This window comes from Crocodylus porosus, unplaced genomic scaffold, assembly GCF_001723895.1.
Source record: "Crocodylus porosus isolate Cpor-Errol unplaced genomic scaffold, CroPor_comp1, whole genome shotgun sequence".
NCBI classification, from domain to species: Eukaryota; Metazoa; Chordata; order Crocodylia; family Crocodylidae; genus Crocodylus; species Crocodylus porosus.
The window spans coordinates 147324429-147349714 of NW_017728906.1; the positions used below are offsets into that span (position 1 = coordinate 147324429).

At 40.0% G+C, this 25286-nt stretch overlaps 1 protein-coding gene across 2 annotated transcripts in view; it reads left to right on the forward strand.

The window, feature by feature from the left end:
* The window catches only part of DGKH (diacylglycerol kinase eta), a 254374-nt gene that overhangs the window by 172217 nt on the left and 56871 nt on the right, over nt 1-25286 (forward strand). For both annotated transcript variants that reach the window (XM_019529851.1, XM_019529850.1), the window contains 10 exons: nt 671-775; nt 1110-1242; nt 9508-9614; nt 10323-10448; nt 12938-13040; nt 14704-14866; nt 16985-17093; nt 17561-17700; nt 19026-19113; nt 23769-23854. In XM_019529851.1, the coding sequence (XP_019385396.1) occupies nt 671-775; nt 1110-1242; nt 9508-9614; nt 10323-10448; nt 12938-13040; nt 14704-14866; nt 16985-17093; nt 17561-17700; nt 19026-19113; nt 23769-23854 (1160 nt within the window). The remainder of the gene's footprint in view (nt 1-670; nt 776-1109; nt 1243-9507; nt 9615-10322; nt 10449-12937; nt 13041-14703; nt 14867-16984; nt 17094-17560; nt 17701-19025; nt 19114-23768; nt 23855-25286) is intronic.

The window sequence follows — 25286 nt, forward strand, 5'->3', positions numbered from 1 at the left end:
ATACAGCATCAAGGATCTAAGTCCAGATCATTAAATGCGGCACATCCTCAACCTGTTCCAAGAGTTGGACCACTGTAAGGGCATCATTACATAGGTTATTGCTATTTTGTATGTGTTTTTATACCACTTGTCTTTATGGTTTTATATTAACTCATAAATCATGTCTTTATTTTTTATTACAACAATTATGCAAATATGTCATCACCAGTGTGGGAGTGAGAAATGTGCAGAATGTTTTTGAATCTCAGGCTTTTGTTTATCAGCATGATTTGTCTTCGTCTGTGGTAATTATAGACTTTGCAGTTGCTATAATTTTGTTATGAAAGAGCTGAATTCTATTTAAAATAATAATTTCCAGAAAGACTTTTAGGAATTTCAGAGCTTCCCATTTGAGATTTACAAATGCAGTATGTAAACAAAAATATGAAAAAGAAACATGAACATTGTATTTAAAGTAATATACTAAAGTCTGACACAAATATTAAGCATTGAAAAAGGAAAGTTACTTTTTGCATTTTAAAAGCAGTAGTAGTAATCAAGATTTTTATTAACATATACTTATGATGTATGTTTCACTTGCATGGGTGAGAAAAGAAATTGGTTTGTCTAATGTTGCATTCTATAATGATTTCCTCTACCGAAAACCATTAAAATAAGAAATCTTTTTCAGATAATCACTCCATTTAGGAGGCTCATATTGTGTGCTGAGAACAGAAAAGAAATGGAGGACTGGATCAGCTCTCTGAAGTCTGTGCAATCTAGAGAACATTATGAGGTAAGATAATACCCCTTTCAGTTCATCTTTATTCTTCTTTCATGATAAATATTAACAGATCAAGCTACAGTACACAGAAGCAAAGCAATAGAGCTTTTAAACCTGAAAAACCTTTAAATTAAAACACAGCTTTGTGTCAGACTGTTATTTTACTGGTGTAATTTGTTACTGTGCTCCTTTTTTGAGGTTTTGAGAAAGATAGCTAAAAATCCCCTTTGAAAATACTTCTCATGCACTTTTAAATTTCCACAGTACGTATGGAACTCCTAAGTACTTTCAGTTGCTGTAGCTTTGTTCTGTACTTGCAAATTTGTCTTAACTTCTCCTTTACTAGACCGCACAGTTTAATGTGGAACATTTCTCAGGGATGCATAACTGGTACGCCTGCTCCCATGCCCGACCTACCTTCTGTAATGTGTGCAGAGAGAGCCTCTCTGGAGTTACTTCTCATGGCCTATCTTGTGAAGGTAAAATCACTTTTTTCTTCTCTCTAATGTCATGTAAGCTAATGAAGAAGTAATAGTCTAAACTAGGTAATTATGCTATAAATACTTTGGAATAAGAGGAATTCTGCAGAAGGGAGTATTTTTCTTGGATAGAATGACTGCTAACAGTGACGCACATTATTTGAACTCTCTACATCTTATTTTAACTCCATTTCTGTATAAATGTTTCCTTCTGCTGTAAATACCATTTTTTGAATACCCAAGCATTCTCTCTCCAAGAGAGGACAATACTTTGATTTGACTTAAAACTGAAGGAACAAAAATAGCAACATATTATTTCCTCCGTGTTGAGAATCAATATATTACTCCTTTTGGCAAAAAAAAAGCAGGGGCGGGGGAAGCAAAATAAATATTAATAGTTTCCTACTGGCAAAAATCTGAAACTTCTCTTCTTGGATGGAATCATAACCAGCCTCTTCCCTTCTAGTTTTTGTCTGATCACCAATTCCGTCATTTTCTTTCTGCTCGTTGATATTGCAGTATACAATGGGAACACAACATGTTGTTCTTACTGATCCTTTGATGTGGTTGTAATGGGAGAGGAATTTCTTTACCTCCTTCTTATGTAATTTGACAATTTAAGAGCCAATATCCAGAACCATCAAAAAAGATGATAGTTTAAAAATGTAGCATTAAAACTTTACTGGATAAATTGCCTTTTACAAGTAAATTTTATTTTCTAGAAGAGAGAAGTAAGTGTAATATGTGACCTGATAGGATATGTACAATGTATGCTGAACCTTTGGTGGTGCTTTCTCACTAAGGAGAAAAGTAAATTATATGAATAGTAGATATGTGAATACTTATGTATATGAGAGGTTTGATATTTAATTAGAAACAAACACTACCCAGCACGCTGTTGTAGTTATATAAAATATAATTAAATAAATACAGTAAATAGTAATTATAAAAAACATCTATTCAGAACTTGATTTTAAGTTGCCCGTTACCTAACTGTGTGAACATCTGTTACCCTTCTTTGATATAATAGTGTTGAGTGTGTGGGTATGCTTGTATACTGAAGAAACTGTGCTATGGAGCCTCCTATTCAAAGTGTTTGGTACCTGGAGGCATTTAGCTGTATATAACCAAGGAAGTAAAACCAGTATGTATCCAGAAGTTAGATGTGAAATAGATGAGACAGACCTTGGCTGCTGTTAGGGGCGAATTCAGATGCATATGGCAGTGCACTTGCAAAACCTTTCTGTTGCTGTCACCTGCTGGTCTGCATGCAGCTGGAGCCCCAAAACTGTTCCTGCCTTTCTGCTCAGCTCTGGGTGTGGCTCTGCAGGGTGCCAGACTCATCCAGAGACAGTGGAGGTGGTGTGTTTTTCCTCCTTCTATAGCCTGCTCCCTGCCATGTCCCTTGCTAGCTGAGACCAGGCACTGAAAGGAGGAACTTACGTGCTGCCACAACTGTCCTCAGCTGATGCAAGCACAGGTGGATACCTAGATCCACTTTTCCCCTGTGCTGCAGGGAGTAGCTATAGGAAGCTGGGCTCAGCTGGGGGATAGCAGCAGTAATACACCAGCTTCTCCTTTTGGTACTTGCCGTTGGCCTTGAGGGGACACTGGGTGGGGGGAGAGAGGAAGCAGGCAGATAGCAATGACTGGAAGGAGATGACTGTGCACCGTTGCTTCTGGCACCCCTTGAAGCTGCTCCCCACAGGCCAGGAGTGGCTTTGGTGTCCGTGCTCCCCTGCAACCTGCTCAGCCAGGGACAGCACCAGCACTGTCAAACATGGGGGAGTGGCCCACTTCATGTGCCTGCTTCTGGCTCATCCCCAGTATCCCCTGCTAACTGGAAGCTCCAGCCACAACCCTCTCCCTTCCCCATCATAGTCTGGGTGGGCAGAAATGTCTTCCCTTTACTAAATCCTGGCTTTGCCCATGGCTGCTATTGGTCATTTCCCTCACGTTTCAGTCACTTAAACGGCAGTTTTTAAAGCAAAATTTTAGGAGACACCATTATCTTATGCTGAACCAACTTAAAATATATTGCATCTACTCTATTTGCTTCATAAAGTAAGTTTTTTAGCAACTGCCATTCTTTGTAAATGTGTGTCCCTTGTTGTTCTGAATCTGTTGTCCTCTAACAAGACAGTGCCTTGTTTTGCTTCATTTAATTTACTAAGGCTGGATGTCAACTTTTATGTGAAAGTAACTGTCAGGATTATGTTCTCTTCCCTAGTTGAAAACCAATTCTGCACTGTGTGCTTAAATAGGGTGGTGGCATAAAACATCAGAGCAGCTTTGTTTACAAATGTAATGGATATTAGAACATGCCCACAATTTGAACTGGTTTGTTAGTAGATATTCAAATACCCTTGGCCTATTCCTAATTAATTTTTACAGGATTATCTTTCTTGACCGATAATTGAAATATGTTTTCCTTGGTTTCATTGAAATATTTTAAAAACATCTTTAGAAAGCAGTATCTGAATTGGATGTTGATTTATTTATATTTCTCCTTTTTATGAATAGACTGAATCTTTTTTTAATAGTGCAGTACTCCCACTTTGTCCCTGTGTGATATGTGCCCATTAAAGTCTGCAATCCCCTTTTAATTTATTTGGCTAGCAACCTCATTTTGTTTGCTTGCTGCTTGTACTCTTGTACATCCTCTGCAAGTATTACGTGATTGAGTTCTTGTTTAGTGGCTGCTCCTGTTTATATTTCCACTGTGTTAGTTCAACTACCTGTTTCTTAATATCGTGTTGGTACTTTTCTGTACTATATGCAATTTATATCAGAGCCTATGTCTTGATGCAGGTGTTGGAAGTTTTGTAGTGAAAGATAGATGAGGGAGGCACAACAATGGTCCTGCAGTTAAGCCAGATGAATGCTGCCCTGCATGTGCTAGAGGTCCTTTGGCAAGTTACTTAAACCCAGATTTCCATGATGCCCATTAATTGCATGCTCCTGATTCCCTAGGTGCCTTGCGGTCTTTTGTGTGCAAGTGCTGAATACACAAAGGCAACTTGAGGTCAGCAAGATCTGATCAGTACCTGGAATATTCCGACTACTGCATAATACTAAGTGTTTTGATACTTGCCTGTGCCTTCTCTGTGTATGTCCTAGGGAGCATGGAGCTGAGTACGTACTGTTCACCTGAGCCTGCTAATGTGCTTTAAAGTTGGAAGTTCACTAGTGAGACTTTTCCAGGTTCATTCCCAGCACCTGCTTTCTGGTTCTTTGTCTCTGAGAACTAGTGCTTGGAGGATTAGCCTGGAACCGACTTAACTGGTAAACTTCAGCTCTGGAGTGTATCAGCAGGCCCTGTTGGATGGGACCCTATCCTCCCTGAGACCCACTGTCATCACTGTATATGCAAACCTTGAAAGATCAAGTCCAAGTTGGCCTCAGTTTAGGTGCCTAAATTTTCATAGATGTGTTTACCTCAAGTTTTTGTCTCATCCCAGTTTTATACCGGGGGGAGAGGAGGAGGAGATAGATATATCCTTATTTCATAGGGGCATTGTGAAAATAACTTAATTAAAAGCTGTGAAGCACTCAGAAAATGCAATGATGAGTCCCATAGAGCAGCTCCCAGGAAGAAATGAATAATTTAAAGAAAAGTTTGAATGGTATCCATTATATAAGGCATGTGGAGCCATACACTGACAATGCAGATAAAACAAAACAGAATAGACTTTCATTAATTGAGACCTGTCCACATGAACAGTGAATGAGGCAGGGCTTCTGTGGGGGAAAAAAATATGATCTTATAACTAGACACTATATCATAATGCACATATATTAGGGGGACAAATGAGAGTCTTACAGATTACCTTAATTTTGGCAATTTCAATTTTTAGATTGCCAAGTCAGTCTTCACAATCTTTCAGATTAGTTTTTTTATGTGTGTAATGTAATATGTTATTTGTTATAGCTAACTGTATTTGCATGCCAGTGAAGAAACCAACAAGAGGCCACTGAATTTTGTCCTAAACAGGATTTACCTTGCAGTTGGAGAGCATTTGGATTTTTTTGCTTTCTTGTCAGTGTCTGGATCTGTTTTCAGTGCGGTTTTGTAAACCTTATGGGTGTTTGTATTCTTGGAAACAAAATACTAGGTTTCACAGAAACCTAAAAGACAACTGTTTGTTTCTTGACAAGTTAAACAATGGGTGATAGTATAGTGATCTTCTTGTTGGTTTCCAAACTTCAGCTGTAGCTTTTGAAGTCAGAAAAAACTGTATGGGTAAGCAGCTGTTCTTTGAAAACCACCAAAAAAGAAAACCAATAAAAAGATAGGTGCTAGATTGAGGCTTTCTAGAATATGCACTTTTTTCAATGCAGTTTAATTAATAAATAAATAAGGAGAATGAAATGCCTTTGAGGCAGAACCACTTTACAACAAAGAATTTGTTTTCAATGTAAGAGGTCTTATGACAGCGTTACATTGACTTTATGGTGCCTAATGATTGGGGTAGATTTAATCGTGCTTGGCAGCAGATGTTGGTGCAGCTGTAACAACTTCTGACTAATTTAAATGATCTGCTTGATTGGCTCTTGTACTTAATAAGAGCAGTTTAAAAATTACACTTTTAAAAAGATCCTGAATTCTTATGATTAAGCTGTTTTCTAACTGGCAAATTTCTCTCTCAGTTTTTCTTATAAGGAGATTGTCAGTTGATATTCAGGAATATATCTGGATGCTACAGATGGTGTTTGGTAGCATAATTATTTATTGATCATCTCTAATATCATTTTAGATCAAAGAGATTAATGTCTTATATTTGCTAGATTCTGTGGTAGTTAAGATATGTGTTCTGGTTTTAAACCTGATCTTCAAATAGCAACATTAATAAAAAGGCCAGTATATATTGCTTTGGAAAATAATTTCAAGATCCTCTGTTTGGAAAAGCTGGACATTTGCCATCAACGTCCCCATTATGAATTTGTTCTGTGCTAGTTTCATTTACCAGAAATAAGCAGAGTGAGAAACATATGGCTGGAATCACTGCCAGGTGTTGGATGGGTTTGCAGTTAGGGCTGCTTTTGGACAGCCATATAATAGACAAGTAGTTGTGTGGTTACAGAACACATGGGGATTGTTGTATGCTGGGCACTTACCTTTTTGCTAGAGGGCTGGAGATGGAGATATATATACTACATTTCATTTGGGGCTGGGTCTTAATTTGTGAGTTAAAATTAGCAGCTATAGACCAAACTTATCAGGCCAGGCAGACTGGCTAGAGGTTGGACCCAAGAGTGGGGATGGTAACTTCTGCACTGAATTGTTATGGAGAAAGGACACATAATGCTCTCCTGTGCTCCTGTTTTCTCTAATTCTTTATCATTTTTGGTTTTCTGTAGTGCCTGTTGCTACAGCATTTAAATTCTTACCAGATGAAGATTACTATTGCATGGCAAGATCCACTAGTGGACTACATGGGAGTTCCTTTCCCTTCTGTTGTTGTTGTAAGCAGTTGGGTTATATACATCAATACATTCTTTAAACAGATCATTCCAGTTATAGCCATGCTTTCTCAAGGAGAATGGAGGGTCTTGCAAGATGGCCTAAAGATTACCATATTAAGGATTTATCTAATCCTATCTGGAGTTTCATCATTCATTCAGATGGAGCTGAACTCCTACCTCTCTCTTCTTGCCCCTGTTGTTTTTTATATATTGCATTGTTTCAGAGCAGCACAGTAGGGCTGTGTGAAGCTTTGGTCGCTGATTTGATTTGGAGGAGATTTGGCCTGATTCGGCAGCCGAATCTCCAGATCAAATCAGGAGACCCATTAATCTCACCGAATTGAATCAGAAGCTTCTGATTCGATTCGGAGAGTTTCGATGATTCTGACATAGACATAGCTTTAGATGTTTTTTATACATACCTCAAGGTACCAGGCAGCTTGTGAACGCTGAGATGGTGGGGTGGACGGAGTGTCCCATGGAAGTGTGTGTGGGGGGGTCCCCAGTGTGCTCAGCAGTGGACCTAGAAGCAGACCAGAAGCACTTCCAGTCCACTTCTGGGTCTGCTGTGGAGCACACAGGGGACCTTCTCCCTTGGCTTGGTGACTGGTGCCATCTGGGTCTTTGGGGGCATCTGGGATCCCCCGCAGCAGATTGCCGAGTTGGGAGGGCACAGGGGGGCCCATATGCTTGGTGGTGGAACTGGAAGTGGACTAGAAGTACTGCCAGTCCACTATTGAGCATGTGGGGGGGGCCCCCGTGCTCCTGTGGGATGCTCCATCCACCCCACCATCTCAGCATTCGCGAGCCACGCGAGGTATGTAGAAAAAGCACATAAAGCTGTGTCTGGCTGCCAATTCTCCGAATCCGAATCAAATCTTCAGATTCGGATTTAGCTGAATCAGATCAGGACAGTGATCCGAATCAATGAATCAAATCACTGTCTCCTAAATCAGCCTGCTTTGCACACCCCTACAGCACAGCTATCCTAGTTGGTCATGGGTGAAGATGCAGTCTACAATATAACTTAGTTCTGAGATGTTGATGGCTTTGTAGATCAGAGTTGAGCCCCTTATATAGCAATAGAAACAAATAGGGAGCTAACAGGAGGGTCAGAGCCTAATGAGGTACCCTCATAACAGCATGTCCACTGGAGGAGTGGGGGTGCTGCATTCTTCATAAACTGATTTGCATTTATTTCACTGTCAGGGGCTGCCTAGATAAAGTCACCTACTTCTTGGGCTATTTGGGACTTTTGGTTACAGCACTACATAATTTCAGATGCATGATACTGCCATGTAGATGTATCCACTGAGTACTGTCCTGCTCTTTTTCTGATAGCCTCATATCATGGTGTGCATAAACCAGATTTTCAAAAGAGTTTGCTCATGCCCTGAGAAAACCATTCTAATCTCAGAGGTTGTTTACTGTTCATTTTTAAAATAAATAATATGGTAATCGGCCAATGGTTTTAAAAGCATAAATAAGTGTTGGTTCAGGGCACCTTTTATGCCAGGTCTTAACACTTTTAGTGTTGGATGAGTTATGGACCAAAGTTATCATTTTCCATCTTAAGACTTCTTTAAAAAAAAGACTACTGAGCTTGCCTGCACTCTGTTGGATAGTTCTTATACATAATTATATAATACCAACATAATTATATAATGCACTGTATGCAATCATTCCGCATATATTTCCATTAACATAAAGACTTGACTTCAGTTGTACACATCAGTCAGATTGGTACAATACAATTTCATAATATGGTTATGTTAATAAAGTCAAACAAAAAATAATTTAGACTAGTAGTTATCCACGTGCAATCGGCACACAGATCCCTTTTCAGGGCTTGTTACGAACTTCATATATATTTCAATATAGAAAGGTAGGGTCATCCTTATCTGGGTAGCTTATCAGAACTAACCTCCAATGTAATGAATAGATACCATCTCTTCCCAATTCTCTGCTTACTCAAAGTCTGAGGAAACAGGTTTTTAGCAGTGTTTCCCAAATGGGTCTTGTGGACAAAGAAGAGAAGAGAGCTCTAGAAAGGTCTTTCTGTCTGAGCATCACATCTTGCCTGAGTAAGATGGTGTCCCGGGTGGACAGGACCCCAAAGCATTTGTTTGTTTTTATTGGTCAAAACAATACCCAGAATTGCACCTGGAAATTGATACTGGTACCAAGTTAATCTTGAAGGACTGACAAAATGGGCTTCCTTCATAAACATATATAAGTGAATGAAAGTGTGCATCCTGCAGCTGCTAGAAGTTTAAAAAATACTCTACCAGTATAGTCTTAAACAGAGTATTAGCCCGCTTTGCACACCCCTACTGTAGTCAGGGTTGTATTAAGAAGTTATTGACCTAACGGCTTATATGATGTCCTTTTTATAATGTCAGTGGGCAACGGTTAAAAAACTTTCTTTATAGAAATATATATATTTAAAAGTCAATGAGATAACTGAAATGAGTAAAATGTATATATTAATAACTGACAAGAGCAGGGAAACTTTAAAGTTGCCATTTTGTCCTTGAATGCCTATTGATAGAGTATTTCAGGGAATACAGTACAGTGAATAACTTTTCAACCTGCATGCAGCAGTATTAAATCTCAAGACACAGTTCAGTGAGTTTGAGATGAAATAAGAGCTTGAATTCTGCTTTTTCTGTATTTTAATTGTTTGTATTATGTACTCAGTGGCTTTACATAGTACCTGCAAGGACTGCTATAATAAACTGTAACTGATATAATACTTTGCAAAGATTTATATAAAGTACATTTATGTCTGTATTTTAGTGTGCAAATTTAAAGCACATAAAAGGTGTGCAGTCAGGGCAACAAATAACTGCAAGTGGACTACATTAGCCTCCATTGGGAAGGATATCATTGAGGATGAAGATGGTGTAAGTAATATTCAGCATTACACTACTTCCCAACAGTTAATGGTTTCTTCTTTTGGGGGAGGGAGGAGGGATATGCTCAGTCTGGAAAAGCTGTTGTGATTTTATAGAGCTAGAGGCTGTTTAGTCACTGTGTTATAAAAGCTTAGCATAGTATCTGTAGCAAGAGAAATACTGCTCCCCTAGAAGACATGTTTAGCATCTGTGTACTCCTATAGACAGCTTGGGGGATACTCAGGCCTTAAGACTGGCTCAGGGAATCTCTATCCCTCTTATACCAAACTCTGTCATTTTCATTGGGAAGCTGTTATCGCCTCCTGCTTTACTTCCTTGTAACTGACAACTGATCCCGCAATGCCTATTTGGAACTTACTGATCTACATATAACAGATTTATTGATATGTGTAAGAACATTAGAAAATGAAAAAGCAAAACTTTTCGAAGTCTCATCTAGATAGAAGTGTTACTATTACAGACACAGCTGTGCCTGCACTATTGGCATGGATTCATTATCTAGAAGGTTAGCATTAGAATTGGGGTGGGGAAAAAAAGACGATTTCATAGTTGTTCCTTAACTCTTGTCCAGAAAAATACATACCAAGATGTAGCAGAAAGAGTAAAGTGTTTGAAACTAGATTAGGGACCACTTTTTATAGTTCAATGATAGTTTTCATGTCATAAATATTTAACTTTATAACTATTTCCTTGCAGATAGCTATGCCTCACCAGTGGTTAGAGGGCAATTTACCTGTTAGTGCCAAATGTGCAGTCTGTGACAAGACCTGTGGCAGTGTTTTACGCCTACAAGATTGGAAGTGCCTTTGGTGTAAAGCTATGGTAGGTGCAGTTTGGCTTGTATAAATGTCTCGGATGTCAAAGCTGTTATTTATCTGTTGCTCCGATTCATTTCACTATATGAATGAAAAATAATGGAAAGGGACCTGGCTGCTCAGACAGATCTAACGTTTATAACCTGTAATGTATATGTAGTTGGTCTTAGCTGTTCTGGATTATGCTCACAGATACAGGTTTTCTTTAATTGTCAGTGGACATGTCTACATATGCAATTAATGTGACTGAATAAACTCCAGTACAATTTGAGCTAGAGTAAACTAATCCTGACGTCATTGTTTACATGTGCATTTAAGTCGGGGACAGGCAATTATATCAGGTGGAGGGCTGCTTAATGAGGTTTGGTGAGCTTTTGAGGGCTGCATGGGTAGCCCTGCCCCTTAACAGTTGCCTCGCCCCTTCCCTCACACCCACACACATCTTGGGATTGGAAGGACTGCCCCTAACCTTTGCCACTGACCTTTACATGAGAACTGTTGTATGAGAACTCCTGACCTTTGCCATCAGAGGTCCCTCCCCTTGCCCCCCAGAAATACTCCCTTTGGGAGGGAAGGTTGCCATCTTGGAACCAAAAAAACCAAATAAATTATATGCTAAAAGTCAAACAGCTTCTATAATGTATTTTAATATTATTACAAAAAATTTTTGGTCAAGATTTGTGTTTGTGTAGTGTATATAGAGGTTATTGCATAATAACTCGAAAATAAATTCTTAGTCTTATGTATTCTGTGGGGTGTATGTGGGAGGGTGGGTGTGTATGCTAGGGAGGTTTGTGGTTTGGTCAGGTGTGTGGGGGGCACAGGATAGGTTGGGGGTGTATATATGTGGAGGGTTTTGGGGGCAGGGTGTGGGTGCATGGTATTTGTGGGGGGTGTGGTTCCAACACAATCCCCCCATGGTGCAGTGGCAGCAGGTGCGAATGCCTGTTCCCAGCTGTGTGCAGCTCTGGCCAGTGCTTCACATTGTGGTGAGCGCAGCCCAGCGGGTCTGCCTCTATCACCGGTGTTCTTCGTCACACGTGTGGCCCCCGCACTTGCATGCCACCGGGGGGAAGCACCACGCCCTGGAGCCATGGCTCCCTTCCACTTCTGTTGGAGTCCTGCAAAGTGCAGCACTGGCCGGAGCTGTGCCCTGTCAGGCACAGGTACCCTGAGCATCTCCACCTGCTGGTGCTGTGCCATGAGGGGAATGTGGATGGATCCCCACACCTCCCACACCCTCCCTCACACCCACACCTTGCCCACCCCTGAGCTCTGCACAGCTGCCCCCCCCACCAGGTGCAGGATTCATACTGTCCCAGCCCCACTGTCCATGCTCCTGCCCAACTACAGCTCTCACCCCTGCCCCCCCACTGCTTCCCTACCTGCTGCCCAGAGTGAGCAGGGCATTGGGGAGGCAGAGGATGTCCCCTGGTGGCTGCAGCAGTGGCAGCAACAGCCCCACCAAGAAGCTGTGTGGAAACGAGGCACAATAGGTTATGTTGGCAGGGTGTGTATGCATGGGTACCTTGCTCCAACCCTTGTGGGCAGAAGGGCTGGGTGGGGGTACAATTAGTTGGTGGGTGCTGCAGGCTGGATGAAAGTGTCTGGTGGGCCAGATCTGAACCATGGGCCGTATTTTGCCTGCTCCTGGTTTAAGCATAGTAATTTATTCCACTGTTGGATTGTACCCATGTCTGATGGGACTATTTTATGGTTCTGTAAATTAGTCTACACCTTCCAAATTTCTATGCACGTGTAGAAGGTGATTCTTTTCTGCACAGTAAATGAGTCTACTGTGCAGTAAAGTTCACGTGTAGATGCACCCATTGACTCTTTCTGCCTTTTTAATAACTTCCTAATAGAGCCCCTAATCCAAAACTACTTGAATTCAATAGGAATCTTTTTGTATCATCTCTAGTAGCTATTTAGGATCAAACTCTTAGTGTTCAGTGCTGTCTTTGAGTCCCTTTATGTTCTAACCAAACTTTGTGCTTAATTTTTTTTCTTAGGATATCATGTACCTAGTTATAATTAGTTTAAATCTGTATAATTTTCTTTTCCTAGTCTTTTCTTCTCTTAGGCTAAGACAATTATATTTGTATTTGTATGAATCTATTACTCTTTCTTACCTCCATGTGTTATAGATTTAAATTAGCTGTCATTATCTTGTTGCTTGTCCTTTTACCATGTAATTGCAGTACTTCTTTTGAGGCTTTTATCTTTTGCTAGTCACCCTTTTGTCATTTGAAGCCTGGCTTAGGCTTTAGAAATAGTAAATCTGCAGAATTTTAAGTATCATAGTTCATTAATATTTTGTTAAAAAACTGATAATTAAACAGTATACAGGTCAGTGTGTATAACAGCATTCCAAGTTTCTTGCACATTACTTTGTCTTTATAGGTTACCTAGCTGCTGTATCAGTATCATCCTAATCAGATGATATATTGAAGAAATAATTATTTATTTGATACCTCTTTTTTAATTTTTTTAAAGGTTCACACTGCCTGTAGAGATCTTTATCCTCGTAAGTGTCCGCTTGGCCAATGTAAAGTATCCATCATACCTCCCACAGCTCTAAACAGCATAGACTCTGATGGTACGTAGCTTTATAAGATTGTCAATGGTGACTCTACAGTTATGGTATCATTGCAATTTCTATCTGAAGCAAAGATAAAATCCTTTTATTATACAGGTAAATTTAGTACAAAGGGCTTCAGAGGACAATAGAATTCCCTTCCCCTCCTTTTTCCTCCACTCCCCTCAAATAAATTTAAGAGCTTCCCTTTTGAATCTTTTCCCTTTTTTTCTCTCTCATATTTTCTACCAATAAGCAATTGGGGTTCTTTACAAACTTCACTAGCATGCATTCTGATTATGCATGGGCCACTTTCAATATATGCCAAGTGATTTCTGTAGTTCCAAATGATTGCTTTGTCTTATATAAAGATTAACTAACTAAATTACTCTATTCTCTCCAAGTTGTGTTTTCTTGAGAAACACTATCTTGATCTTTAAAAAACACTAACAATTAACCAGTAGACGTTACTGAAAATTGAAAGGTGTTTGCTCGTGGTTCAGGATGGAGATGAGTGACTGTTGTTCTTGGGAAGGATCTAGGTGAGCAAGGGAAAAGAAATCATTGAATGAAGAGTAGCTAGAGTATTGAGAACTTAATTGCTTATTATTATTATTTTTTAATAATTTGTGTTGGTGGTATGTGAGCCCAACAATGTTAACTCAAAAGTTAGCAATATTTATTATCTGGAATTTATATAAATGACTGTATTCTACCGATGTTCACTTATTGTATGTACTTATTGTTTAATGTAATCATCTGGAGCTTGTATTGCTTGTGTTTATTATTCAGACTAAGAAGATTTGATTTCATTTTATAAATGGAATTTTATTGCTTACCAGTAAAAACAAAACAACACAAAAAAACCCTTTCTTTAAATTATGCATTAAGATAAAGTGGAATTGTATTAAAGTTTTTATTCTTACAATGTCAATTTTTTCATTCCATAGAACGTTCAAGCTTTTTAGCTTTCTAATTGCTTTTAGACCATTAAAAAGACAGAATTACTTTATTTATGCCTGAAACTTATTTTAAATGATACTGAGTATCCACAGCTTTCATTGAGGCTTCAAGGAGAGTGGCATTATGAAAAATCAGTGTCCATAGTACTGCTCATTTTAAAGTAGACACACTTCAGTAGACTTTGAATTAGAAAGATGTGTTGTGTTATCTTTCTATTACAAATGATTGAATTAGTTCAGTTTGAGATAGTTCTCATGAAAAGTCTTAGTTGGGAGCTATTTAAGAATGTGATATCATTTATATATGTGGAGGGTTTTTTATTTGCTAGGAATTCAAGCTAAGTACAGTGGGATACAATGTGATAGAATTAAAAGGAAAAAGTCAAATAAAAAAGATATTAGTTACCGCTGAAAATGTCATGTTTTGGTAATCTGTGATGAAAAATTTTGAAACTTTAAAACAACCTTTTGTTGTGGAAAACAATAAAGCTACTGTCTTCAACATTTTGCTAAATGTAGTTATTGAGAATACTGGAGAAAGAAGGTAGAGTAGGTAGAATAAAATATTCTTCTTGCTAAATCTAATTGAAGTGCAGGTCATGTATTATTCATGGTAAAATGAATTCCATTTGTCTTTTCCCTCTTTTGCTCCCACAGATTCTTTTTGTGGTGCTCATGTTAGAAAGTCTTACATATTTCCTTCTTTCTAACTATGTTTACAGGTTTTTGGAAAGCTACCTGTCCACCATCCTGTGCCAGCCCTCTCTTAGTTTTTGTTAACTCAAAGAGTGGAGATAATCAGGGAGTAAAATTTCTTCGTCGATTCAAACAGTCACTAAATCCAGCTCAGGTGTTTGATTTAATGAATGGAGGACCTCATTTAGGGTAATGAATTGGGCAGTCTCTTCAGTATAGTATGGTACTGTGTTGTCTGACCCCTATTTATTGTTTTTCTACAATTTTCTGATATATATTTTGAATAGGCAAATAAGTGTGTGCGCGCGTATGTATGTACGTACTTGTATGTGTATTATATATGTATGCTACAAAAATGGAATTAAACCTGAAGTAGTCTTCTAAATTTCAGTATCTATTCTGGAGGTTTATTGAAATGATTAAATATTTTTTTTAAATGCATATTATTCAGATTTTTCATTAGCTCTATGCTGTTCAAGTTGAATAAAGCAGTTACACACAATGTGTAAATGCCTTTTTATACTTAATGCATAGCTGTAAAAACATTTTTTCTTTCCCTTTCAACATATGTTGTAACAGAGAAGCCAAATATGGCTGATATCCTTTTGAATTTCTATACATAAAGACATATCTAAATATAAATATATTCTATAATATGGTTGGTTAGTATACTAATACACATGTATTATACATGTACATGTTGCATATTAAATTAATACGTTTACATATAAATACACATTTTTATACATATATATTCATTAACACATCATTTGTTTTTGGCTTTGTTTTTCTAACACTTATGCGAATAGATTTATTTGTCATCACTGAAACAAAACATTTAATTAGCAGGCAGTATCAGAGTGGCATGGAGTTAAATGACAAAAATTTTGTGTTAAGGATTTAGTAATTATGGAAGCACTGAATGTAGTTTCAATTATGGCAGCCACCATTCCACTTACCTTATCTACCAATCTAGCTAACCCTTGCCTTGTAATATCCATGATATTTTAGTCCATGGTCTATCCTGGTCAGAGATGTGCCAATTTCTGGAAATTGCTCAGATTACAACTCATTTGCATTTGAAACCTAAACTATATCTTGAATTTAGGTCTCTACTGGTAAAAAATGTAAAATGTATTAACCAATCACATTATTGTTCTAGCATTTTTAGAGTAGTTTCCCAAACTTCTAAAGGGATTTCAGGATATTATCAAATTATTTTATGTATTTAGATCTGTATTTGTATAGGGGCATCACAGCAGTCCCAAAGACTATTTCAACAGCAGCATTCATGGATTCCAGAATTGTATGTTACAGTACACTTGGAGAGGGAAGGAAAAAATTGTGTAACTGTGCATTAAGTGTGCATATATGTCTAGTCCTTGATTTTAAAAAACATGGTTAGTATGACATGCCATCTCACTTTCCTTTCCTCTTAGTCTTGCTTCTCTCTCCTTTACCTTTCTTTTCTTTGTTACTGATGAATGTACTTCGTTGTGTACCTAGCCAGGACTTAGAGGACAGAAGAAAGAACTGGAGGGTAGTGGAAGCCAGTAGCATACCTAAGGGGGCAACTGGGGCATCAGGTCTGGGTGGGTGCAGAATTGGTGCAGGGAGAGGAGAATTGGGGTGCATAAATAGGAGCCACTACCCTGCTTACTTGGCTGCCACTGCTAGCCTGGCTGCTGCTGTTAGCGACACAGCCACTGATGCTTCCCTTTGCACTGTTACCCATGGGGCAGAAGTGCTCAGATACGCATTGGGTAGTAACAAGACTATGTTTGAGGGCCCAGTATAAAATATTTTGTTTGTCTTATGTTCCCATGATGATCACATGTGCAGGGTTTATCTCAACTTTCTTTGAATATAGAAGTCACATTAGACTGGAGTCATTACTTAAGTTTTTCCTTGTGAAAACCTCCTAGTAACAACAATGATTACTAGCCATTGGTTACAGTGCCTCAAACCTTTGATATGGATAAGATTTATTACAGCAGTTGGGTGTTCATGATTTAACCCAGCATTTTAACAAGTGCCAATTAAAAAAAATCTTGAAAACATGATATATTGAAGGAAACTTTTCTGGGTAAAATGCTACATATTGTTTACTAGAAATAGCAGAAGCAGTAGAATATTTGTAACAGGCTTCATATTGGTTAAGTTTAATGTAGTAATATAATGCTTATCTACATGCCGTGATTCTAATGATTTATAAAAGTAAGTCCCAATAAACAAGGAATTTTTCATTGTAATTCCTTCAGGGATTAGGTGCTCTAATCAGTTGCATTTTCCATATATACTTTACAGTTTAAGGCTGTTTCAGAAGTTTGACAACTTCCGGATCCTTGTATGCGGTGGAGATGGAAGCGTTGGTTGGGTTTTGTCGGAAATTGATAAACTCAGCTTGCACAAACAGGCAAGTGTGTGCACTTATTTTTGTCTGGGTTCTTTTGTCCTTCCATAAAATAGTAGATATAGGGCCAAATCCAGTAATCCTTATGGTGAGATATGCAAGTATGTTGAATTTCCATATGTGAATCTAAAGTTACTTTCTGTTGAATCTGTTAATGCCAGTGATGTATAGTTTTAATATATATTTACAATAGATTGTGTACCTGCTAGTTCGACAGAACTTTCCCACGTTTGTGGCTGGAGTCATTCATTTATGACTGACTTAGAGAAACATAACCCTTACTCAGAACTCCCATTGAAAATGGTGGAAAATTTGGGTTGTATAGGAGTTGCAGGTTTTGACCTATAAGCTTTAGTTAGTAATCAGCTCAGTAATTAACATATCACACTTGAAATTGTAAACATGTGTCTTGGTTCATGTTTTCACTTTTTTATGCTGAGTAAATGATTTGCTATGTTGCTGTATTTCAGTGTCAGCTGGGAGTGTTGCCTCTTGGTACTGGAAATGACCTTGCCAGGGTCCTTGGTTGGGGAGGGTCATGTGATGATGACACACAGCTTCCTCAAATTTTGGAGAAGTTGGAACGTGCCAGCACTAAAATGCTAGACAGGTAAGTAATAGCAATAGTGGTAATGTGTTTTTAACAAATTAAAAGGCAATTTGACTGGTGGGATCATTTATCAGTTTTGGTAGAAAAAGTTCTTATCTTAAAAGTAGTTTTTCTCCTATGATGTTTTGCACAGGAGGTGCATGCCAGTGCTTTTGTTCACATAGCAAAGATTCTTGTTAATCTGGACACTTAATCCTTTTTTGTTGGTTATACATAAAGTTGTGCATGTGCCTCCTGCCAAATTACATATTGTTCCTGTTTCTAGCTCTTAGACCCATTAAGATAGTGACCCTGGCATAGGCAGTGCATAGGAGAAGCATGGGGGGACATGTGCTCCCCCTGAGATTGGCAGCCACTGCTGCTGGTGGTGGCTTCTGTGGGCAGTCGCTGCTCGCCACCACCCTCCCTCCCCTCGCCGCCACCACTGGCTTCTGCGGGCAGTTGCTGCTCACCATCCTGCCGCTGCCACTGCTGGCTTCTGCAGGCGGTTGCCACTTGCCACCCTGACGCCACTGATACTGCCACCCACAAACAGTGGCTCCCCAGTCTCAGGAGGCACCAGTCATCCATGGACCCTGTACCCAACTTTTGACCACATTAAGGCAGTGGCCAGCGTCCTTTTATAAGCTGTAGGCCAGAACAACCCAGCTGTAGTCCAGTGTGGATTGGGTGGCTTTGGTGGTTCATCAGTAGCATGGGGCTTTCCCCATGCCTATGCTGGGCAGGCAGATGGGAGCTGCACCCATGTCACTGCTGCTTCTCCCTAGCTTTGGCATGGGCACAGCTTCCAGCTGGTAGCAGAAGCTGCTCTGGGACCAGGTGTCTACAAACTGTCTGTGATGCCTTTGCTTTTTCCTGTTCCCCCTCTACTTCCACCCTCCTGCCACCCCATCTTCACCCCCCAGCTGTGGCACACGCACAACTGGAAGTTGCTTGGCCTCATTGCATCTCCCTACCAGCTCAAAGGTGTGCCCATGCTCATGCCACAGCAGGGTGGGGAGGCAAGCCGGGGGGAGGAAGTGGCAGCAATGTGAACTCAGTTTACAGTTCTGATGCAGCTCCCTGTGGACTGTATGCTGCAAAGCCCCTCGCTGATGACATGGTGCCAGAACCACCTGGCCTGTGTCAGACCAGAGCTGGGAGGGTAGGAAGTAGCAGCAGTGTGAGCACAGCTGGAGGCTAAAATCCTCTGAAAGACCCATTTTCATATGTGTTTTCTTTTTGTGGCACTTTTTTTTTTTGACGGCTACAAAAGACTTCTGTGATTTGTTATCAGAAACATGAGATTTAGAACTTTTAAAAGCTGCTGTTTCTATCTCCTGCAGGTGGAGTATTATGTCATATGAACTAAAATTACCTTCAAAGCCTTCTATTCTTCCAGTTACTCCAGAAGAGGAATCTGAGGAATGTCAGGTGAGGGATTTTTTTTTTGCACATAGGTAACTTTTATCTTGGTTGAATACCTACATTGAAAAGATAATTAATATGGCTGTAAGAGGAATGGTTGTAGGAGACAAGAAGTGTGCTCAGCTGCATAGTAAGTCAGTTCATGCCATATGTGATTGGAATTTCTAATTCAAAATTAAAAGCCTTCCAATTATTTTGGCTAAAAAAGGATGAGCAACCTTGTAGGACTACAATTAAGAAAGAGCTCTTTTCAAGAATGAAAATTGCTTTCTTATGAGTGCAAACTATTTACTAAATCACAATGAATTTGGGGAAAAATTAAGAAGATGAGTATTGATGGGAGAAATGTCTTTTGCCCCATCCTCCTCAAAAAAAACCAGCCTGGTTCTGATGAAAGTGCCTGCAATTTTTTTCTTTATCCCCTTTCTGTCCTTTTTTAAAAATCCATATCATTGTTGGGCTAATGGAATAACTTTAGCACAGCTTCTGAACAAGCTGCCTACCCACTGCAGCCATTTCGGACCTCTCTGCTGATAAAGTTAATTGCCAGAAAAGTGCGGTTATGATGGGAAATGAAGTGTCATATTTGGCAAATGTTCACGCAACTGTCCATCTTAGCTTGAGAATAAATCAGAAGCAGAAACTCGTTAGCAGGTTTGTGATTAATGTAATGGCATGGGCCAGTGATTCTCAATGAGGTTGCCCTGAGATCCTTTCAAGAGTGGCACACGGTGCCACATAATGTTAGCACAGTTAAATGTAGAAACGTGATTTATATGATAAACCAAGAGATTTCAAAAAGGAATCCATGGTGTTAAAAACCTTCTGCCCTTTTGTTGTCTTTTGAGTTCTTTGCAACAAAAGAATTGCTTTATTATTTTTCCATAGTAAAAAATTAGTAAAAAAATAAAGCCTGACATTTTCTGAGGGATGCTTTGGAAAGTGAGTCTCTCTAGAGGGCCCTCAAGTCTAAAAAGGTTGAAAACCACTGGTTTAGGCAATGCTAAACCTCTGAGTGGTCAGGAAGTGATGAATTCTGGTGAATTTTTGGATGCACAGATTGAGAGGTGCTGAGGTACCAGAGATCTGCTGTCTTTTTTTTGCATGCAGCTCTGTTCCCAGTGTGTGGGTGCCAGCAGTTTATGGCAGAGACTGTTACATAACTTCATAAGACTGTCAGTATCTTCATATTTTAAAGTAAAAAAACTGGAGGAAATATGCATTTGGATCCAGATAGCTCTTCTGTAATATGCTGTTTAGTTTAAGTAAAAAGAAAATAGTTTTATTTGAGAGTGGTTACTGTAGGTCATTTTACTATCATCATTATGAATTATAAAGCATTATTTTGTTAGGTTTTGTGTGTTTTTCTCTGTATCCATCTTAACTGTTTCTGCAGCATTTATACTGTGTTTTACTGAGTTTACAGTATTTCAGGGGAAAAAATCTGATCAGATGTGTTATATCAAATTGCAGCACTGATTAGAAAAAGTTGGATATTGACTCATTCTTCTAATACAATTCGGTCTCAGAAGACCATGGTGTAGCTCAAATATCAGGGTATGTGCTCTTCTAAGCTAGGCTTTATTTTCATCTTAGAGCTCTGGGCTAGGGACAGAAGTTGTGCATCAACTGGCTTAAGTGTTCAGAAACTCATTTTTAACCTGTAACAGAATAGAGACTCAGTGCACATAAACCAGTTTCAAAATGGACAAAACTGGTTTAAGATAAATCTGGCTGAATGTAGTATCAGACTTAATTGACTTGGGTCAAACTGGTTGATGGAACTTGTGTCCTAGAACCCTTCCTGGTTTAAGTTAAATAAGAGTCCCCCAGCATCCCAGCATGCTTTTCAGTCCTGGGCTGGGCTGTCTGCTCCAGAGAGCAGGGTTGGCTCTGCCCTTTTCCCTAGTCAGAGCTCCGGCTGGCTGAGAAGGAGGTGAAGACTGCAGGCACAGCAGTGTCTGCCTCCCCACACCCCTCACTGCTCAAGCAGGGATCCCCTATCTCCCACAGCACAGACTCCAGCAGTGCACACCCCAGCCGGCATCTGTTCATGGTCATGCCACCCCCATGTTAGCTAATGCTGAGAGGTGTATATGTGTGCGTCTCCAATTTCACTGGAACAAAAGCAAACAGAACAGTGTCCACTTAGGGCTTTTTGGAGCTAATCAGCAGGTCTGCTGGTAATGTCCCCCCATTCTTCCTTAAAAATGCTTTGCAAAAAGCTGTTTAAGAAGAGCTTGAACTCATGAGAGGGAGGCTTTGGTTTCTTGATTAGCTGTTAAGCTTTGTGTTCTGATAAGCTCCTTGCTGGCTGCTGGCTTGCTGTCATTATTCAGGAGGGGACAGGGAGAGGTGTGAGAGATGACCAGGTTTGCAATGAATGCAGTGTCTGTCAGTTTGCTGCAGACAGCATGAAGAAGCAGGAAGAGGGAGATTGACAAGTTTAGTATCATCAACAGAAGCATGTACTCTACACAAGCATTTCTCCTTCCCCTCGCCCCACCCTTTGGTTCAGCGTGCTGGCTGGGGTCTGGCAACACTCTCCACCCCTTGAGCAGTAAGCGGGAGCGGGGAGGGGGGCTAAAGCCTGGCAAAGGCTGCTTCTCCCTCCCTCTCCAGGAATACCCTGGCTGGGGACTCTGCAGGTCAGGTTGGGGGTTTAAATCGCTCCCTAATCGTAATGTCTTTCTGGGGCCTGGCCACACCCCTCACCTCAGCTCAGCATTACGGAAGGGAAGGGAGGGCTTGCTCTAGCGCATCCTGGCTTCTAGCCCGAGCCACTGCAGGCATGTTGCCTGCATTTCCTGAATCAAAAGTGTGCGTCTGTCCACTTGCAAATTGGTTCAATCTCTGCAGGTTAGACTAACCAGCAGAGGTTGAATCAATTCAGGCTCAAGCTTTTTGAATATCTGTCCCTAGCCCTTGAGTGAATATGGATGTATACAGGAAAAGGAGAAAGATATCTACTCCTATTCCCTATCAAGAATGAAAACACAAGTAACTAATAATCAGTCTTTAAAAGAACAAATAAAACGGTCCTTTTAAACTTTAGAAGCACAGACTTCTATTTAACTTCAGTCTATAAGTTTTTAATCAGAATTTCCTTTAAAAACTAGGATTGTTTCTGAGGTTACAAACGGTTATCTTCTTTGTGGCAGAATCAGCTGTGAAGGGATGTATTCTGGCACAGCAAATCCAATAGACGTACAGAGACAGATGTTGCTTGCAGTATTGTCCTGCAGGATCAGGTCCCTACTGCTCCCAAGGCTTCAAGGGCTGGATCCTGGGGGACAACAGCCATGGGTGCTTGGCCCTGACCCATGGCAAAGGTCTGCAAGTGCTGAGTGGAGAAGTGGCTTCCTTGTTCAATACTTGCAAACACAGGGCTTCAGGGTGCCTGGCCCCAATCTGTAGGGAAATTCCTGGGAGGGAACTGGGGAAGCAACTTCTCCACTCTGTGCCTGTAGGCACAAGGTTTCAGGGGCCAAATCCTGCAGATCAGCAGCCCCAGGTACCTGACCCCAACCTAGGGCATGCATCTAGAAGGTCTTTTTTTTTTTTTTTTTACTATGCTTATGTAACTGGTATAAGGACCATACACAATTGCAAGCAAATACTAGGGGAGTAGATGGGGATGCCTCAGAGCCTATGGTCTTCCTCATTCTATACTTGCAGATGCATAACCTGGTTCAGGCCAGGCACCTGGAGTTTTTGTCCTGCAGGATTGGGCCCCTGCAGCCCCTAGAAGTATACCTGGGGAGGCCAGAGTGGAGGTTGCCTCAGCTGTTCAAGCTCTCATGCCATAAGCAAATAGACATTCTCCATGAAAAGTACTATGAATCATCGTGCCCAGAATTTTGGGCATTTGTGGTATGATGGGGCATGAATATCTGTTGACTCCAGTTTTGGATGCTGTAAAAATTTTATGGCAGCACAAGGGCAACATCTATTTGCAGCCCATCACAAGGTCAAGTGTGAAAATATGTTCCTTGAGGCATCCCTATCTACTCCCTGAGTATTTGTCTTTCTTCTGTATGGTCCTTATACCACGTGCACGAGTATAGGAAAGAAGAAATCCTCATATTTGTCTGCTTGTGCTTATGTAATGGCAAAGCAGAATCTGTCTCTAATGGGTTTTTCAGGTTTAGATTTTGATAGTATTATACCAGCTTATTAACTTCATAGTCAATAAGGCCCTCACAGAATAAGGTATTACTCAGTATTAGAGGGGATTTCAGAATATAGTCTGAAAACTGTTACTATACATAAATAAATGGCTTAGTTTCATGGTAACTTCATTTTTTGCAGGGGAAGGAAGAGAGAAATTTTCTAGATTATTATCTAGAAAATTGGTGATGTCAATGTCAGCCATCAAGGGTGACCAAAAGAAGGAAAAAGAGTTGTTAATTGTATCTTTAGCCCAGAAATATTTTGCCAGTTTCCCTCTAGAACAAAAGAGCATGCTAGTTCAAGGTTCTACTGTTACTGTGACTTTTTGGCTGTTAAAAATACAGTTAAAGGCCACGTATAACTGTTCTGTCCTAGGTGTAGATCTAATACCTTGGGAAAAAATCCTACTTCTCTATTAATATAATTATTGCTTTGTGTTAAACACTAACAAAGGTTGACGTGAAGACTCATGTTTGCTTTATTTTCAGATATCTGCCTATGAGGATTCAGTAGCTGCTCATCTTGCAAAAATCCTCAATTCTGATCAACACTCAGTTGTCATATCATCTGCCAAGTGAGTTGATGGCTTTAATGTAATACATGCAAGATATATCTATGTAACATCATCATACAGGGCTATAAAATAAACTCTCCTGTAAGCTTGAGTTCCCTCTGTCTAGCTCAGCTGCCTTGACCTAACTCTGTCCTGATTTTATAAATTGTGAAGTGCAGTGGATAAAATTCTATAGTTATGTGGTCTTGTGCCATTATATTGTATGACTTAATTTTTACCAAGTCAAGTTCAGCAACTTATTTAAAAAATCTTGAAAGCAAAATAATTGTTTAAGTAAAAAGATATATCAATAGATTAAAAATAGATTAAAGTATTAAAACTCAGTGCTTCGAGTTTAAATGAAAATCATATTAATACTACAGCCCTGTCGCATCTTACGTGTGGGTTACATTCTGAAGTCGGCACGTAAGGCAAAAATCACGTATAGCTGAAACTGCCCTTCCCGCCGGGCTTCGGCACCGAGCAGCCGCTGCCACTGCAGGGCCTGGCCAAGTCAGGTGTGGTGCCGCACAGCCCATGCGTGCAGTGCAACAACTGCGCCTTCCGTACGCACTTCTCGTCCCTCTCGTCCTCCACTGCCTCATCCTGCCAGGGCAGCCAGCTGAGCGTGAGCAAACTGCTGCCCCCCAGCCATGCATGGCGTATGCAGGCAGTACCACGCAGAGCCACACTACGCGCCGTGCCCCAGCCAGCATCTGCCGGCCAGCCCCAGCAGCTGAGCATGTATAGCTGAATTTGCATAAGTTAAATACGCGTAAGATGTGACTCGACTGTATGTAGAAGTGATTTGGTTCCCTTAGAACATCTTTTGCTCATATGCAGTCTCTAATAAGCATGCACACTGGGAAAATAGGAGTCTCCAGTATGGTAGCTCATTAAAATAGGAGTCGAACCATAGGATTTTTATACCAAATTTAAATGCCTCAGATCAGAAAGGTTCCTCTCACTAGAAATCCCAAATGCCACATAAAGCTGTAACATGCTGTGCTTCTAGCTGAGCGAAAAGGATTTTTTTACATTTGACACTGGCCAACAGACTGATGTTATCTCCAAGATGGTATGCAGTTGTCATTACTGTTGTTCATCGTAACTCCAGATTCAAAGTGTTTAGAATATCTTTTTGAGGGAACATAATTTAAAACTAAACAACATCAACAGTAGTTAATTCAAGTGCCTACAACAAATTTGTTGTACTTCTGCAGCATATACATCCATAGCCAAATTCTGGACTCAATTGCACTAATAAAAGCCCATTGAACCCACTGTCATTTGCACAAATATTTCTCAGGGTACAATGCGACTCAGCAGCCAGTCATGCATTGAAAACTATTTTGGATAGTTCTTGCCACCCACAAACAGGCCCAACGACAGATGTTATTGGGATTTCAGATGGGTGCAAGGGTTCCCCAACAAGTGGTGTAATTTGTAATAC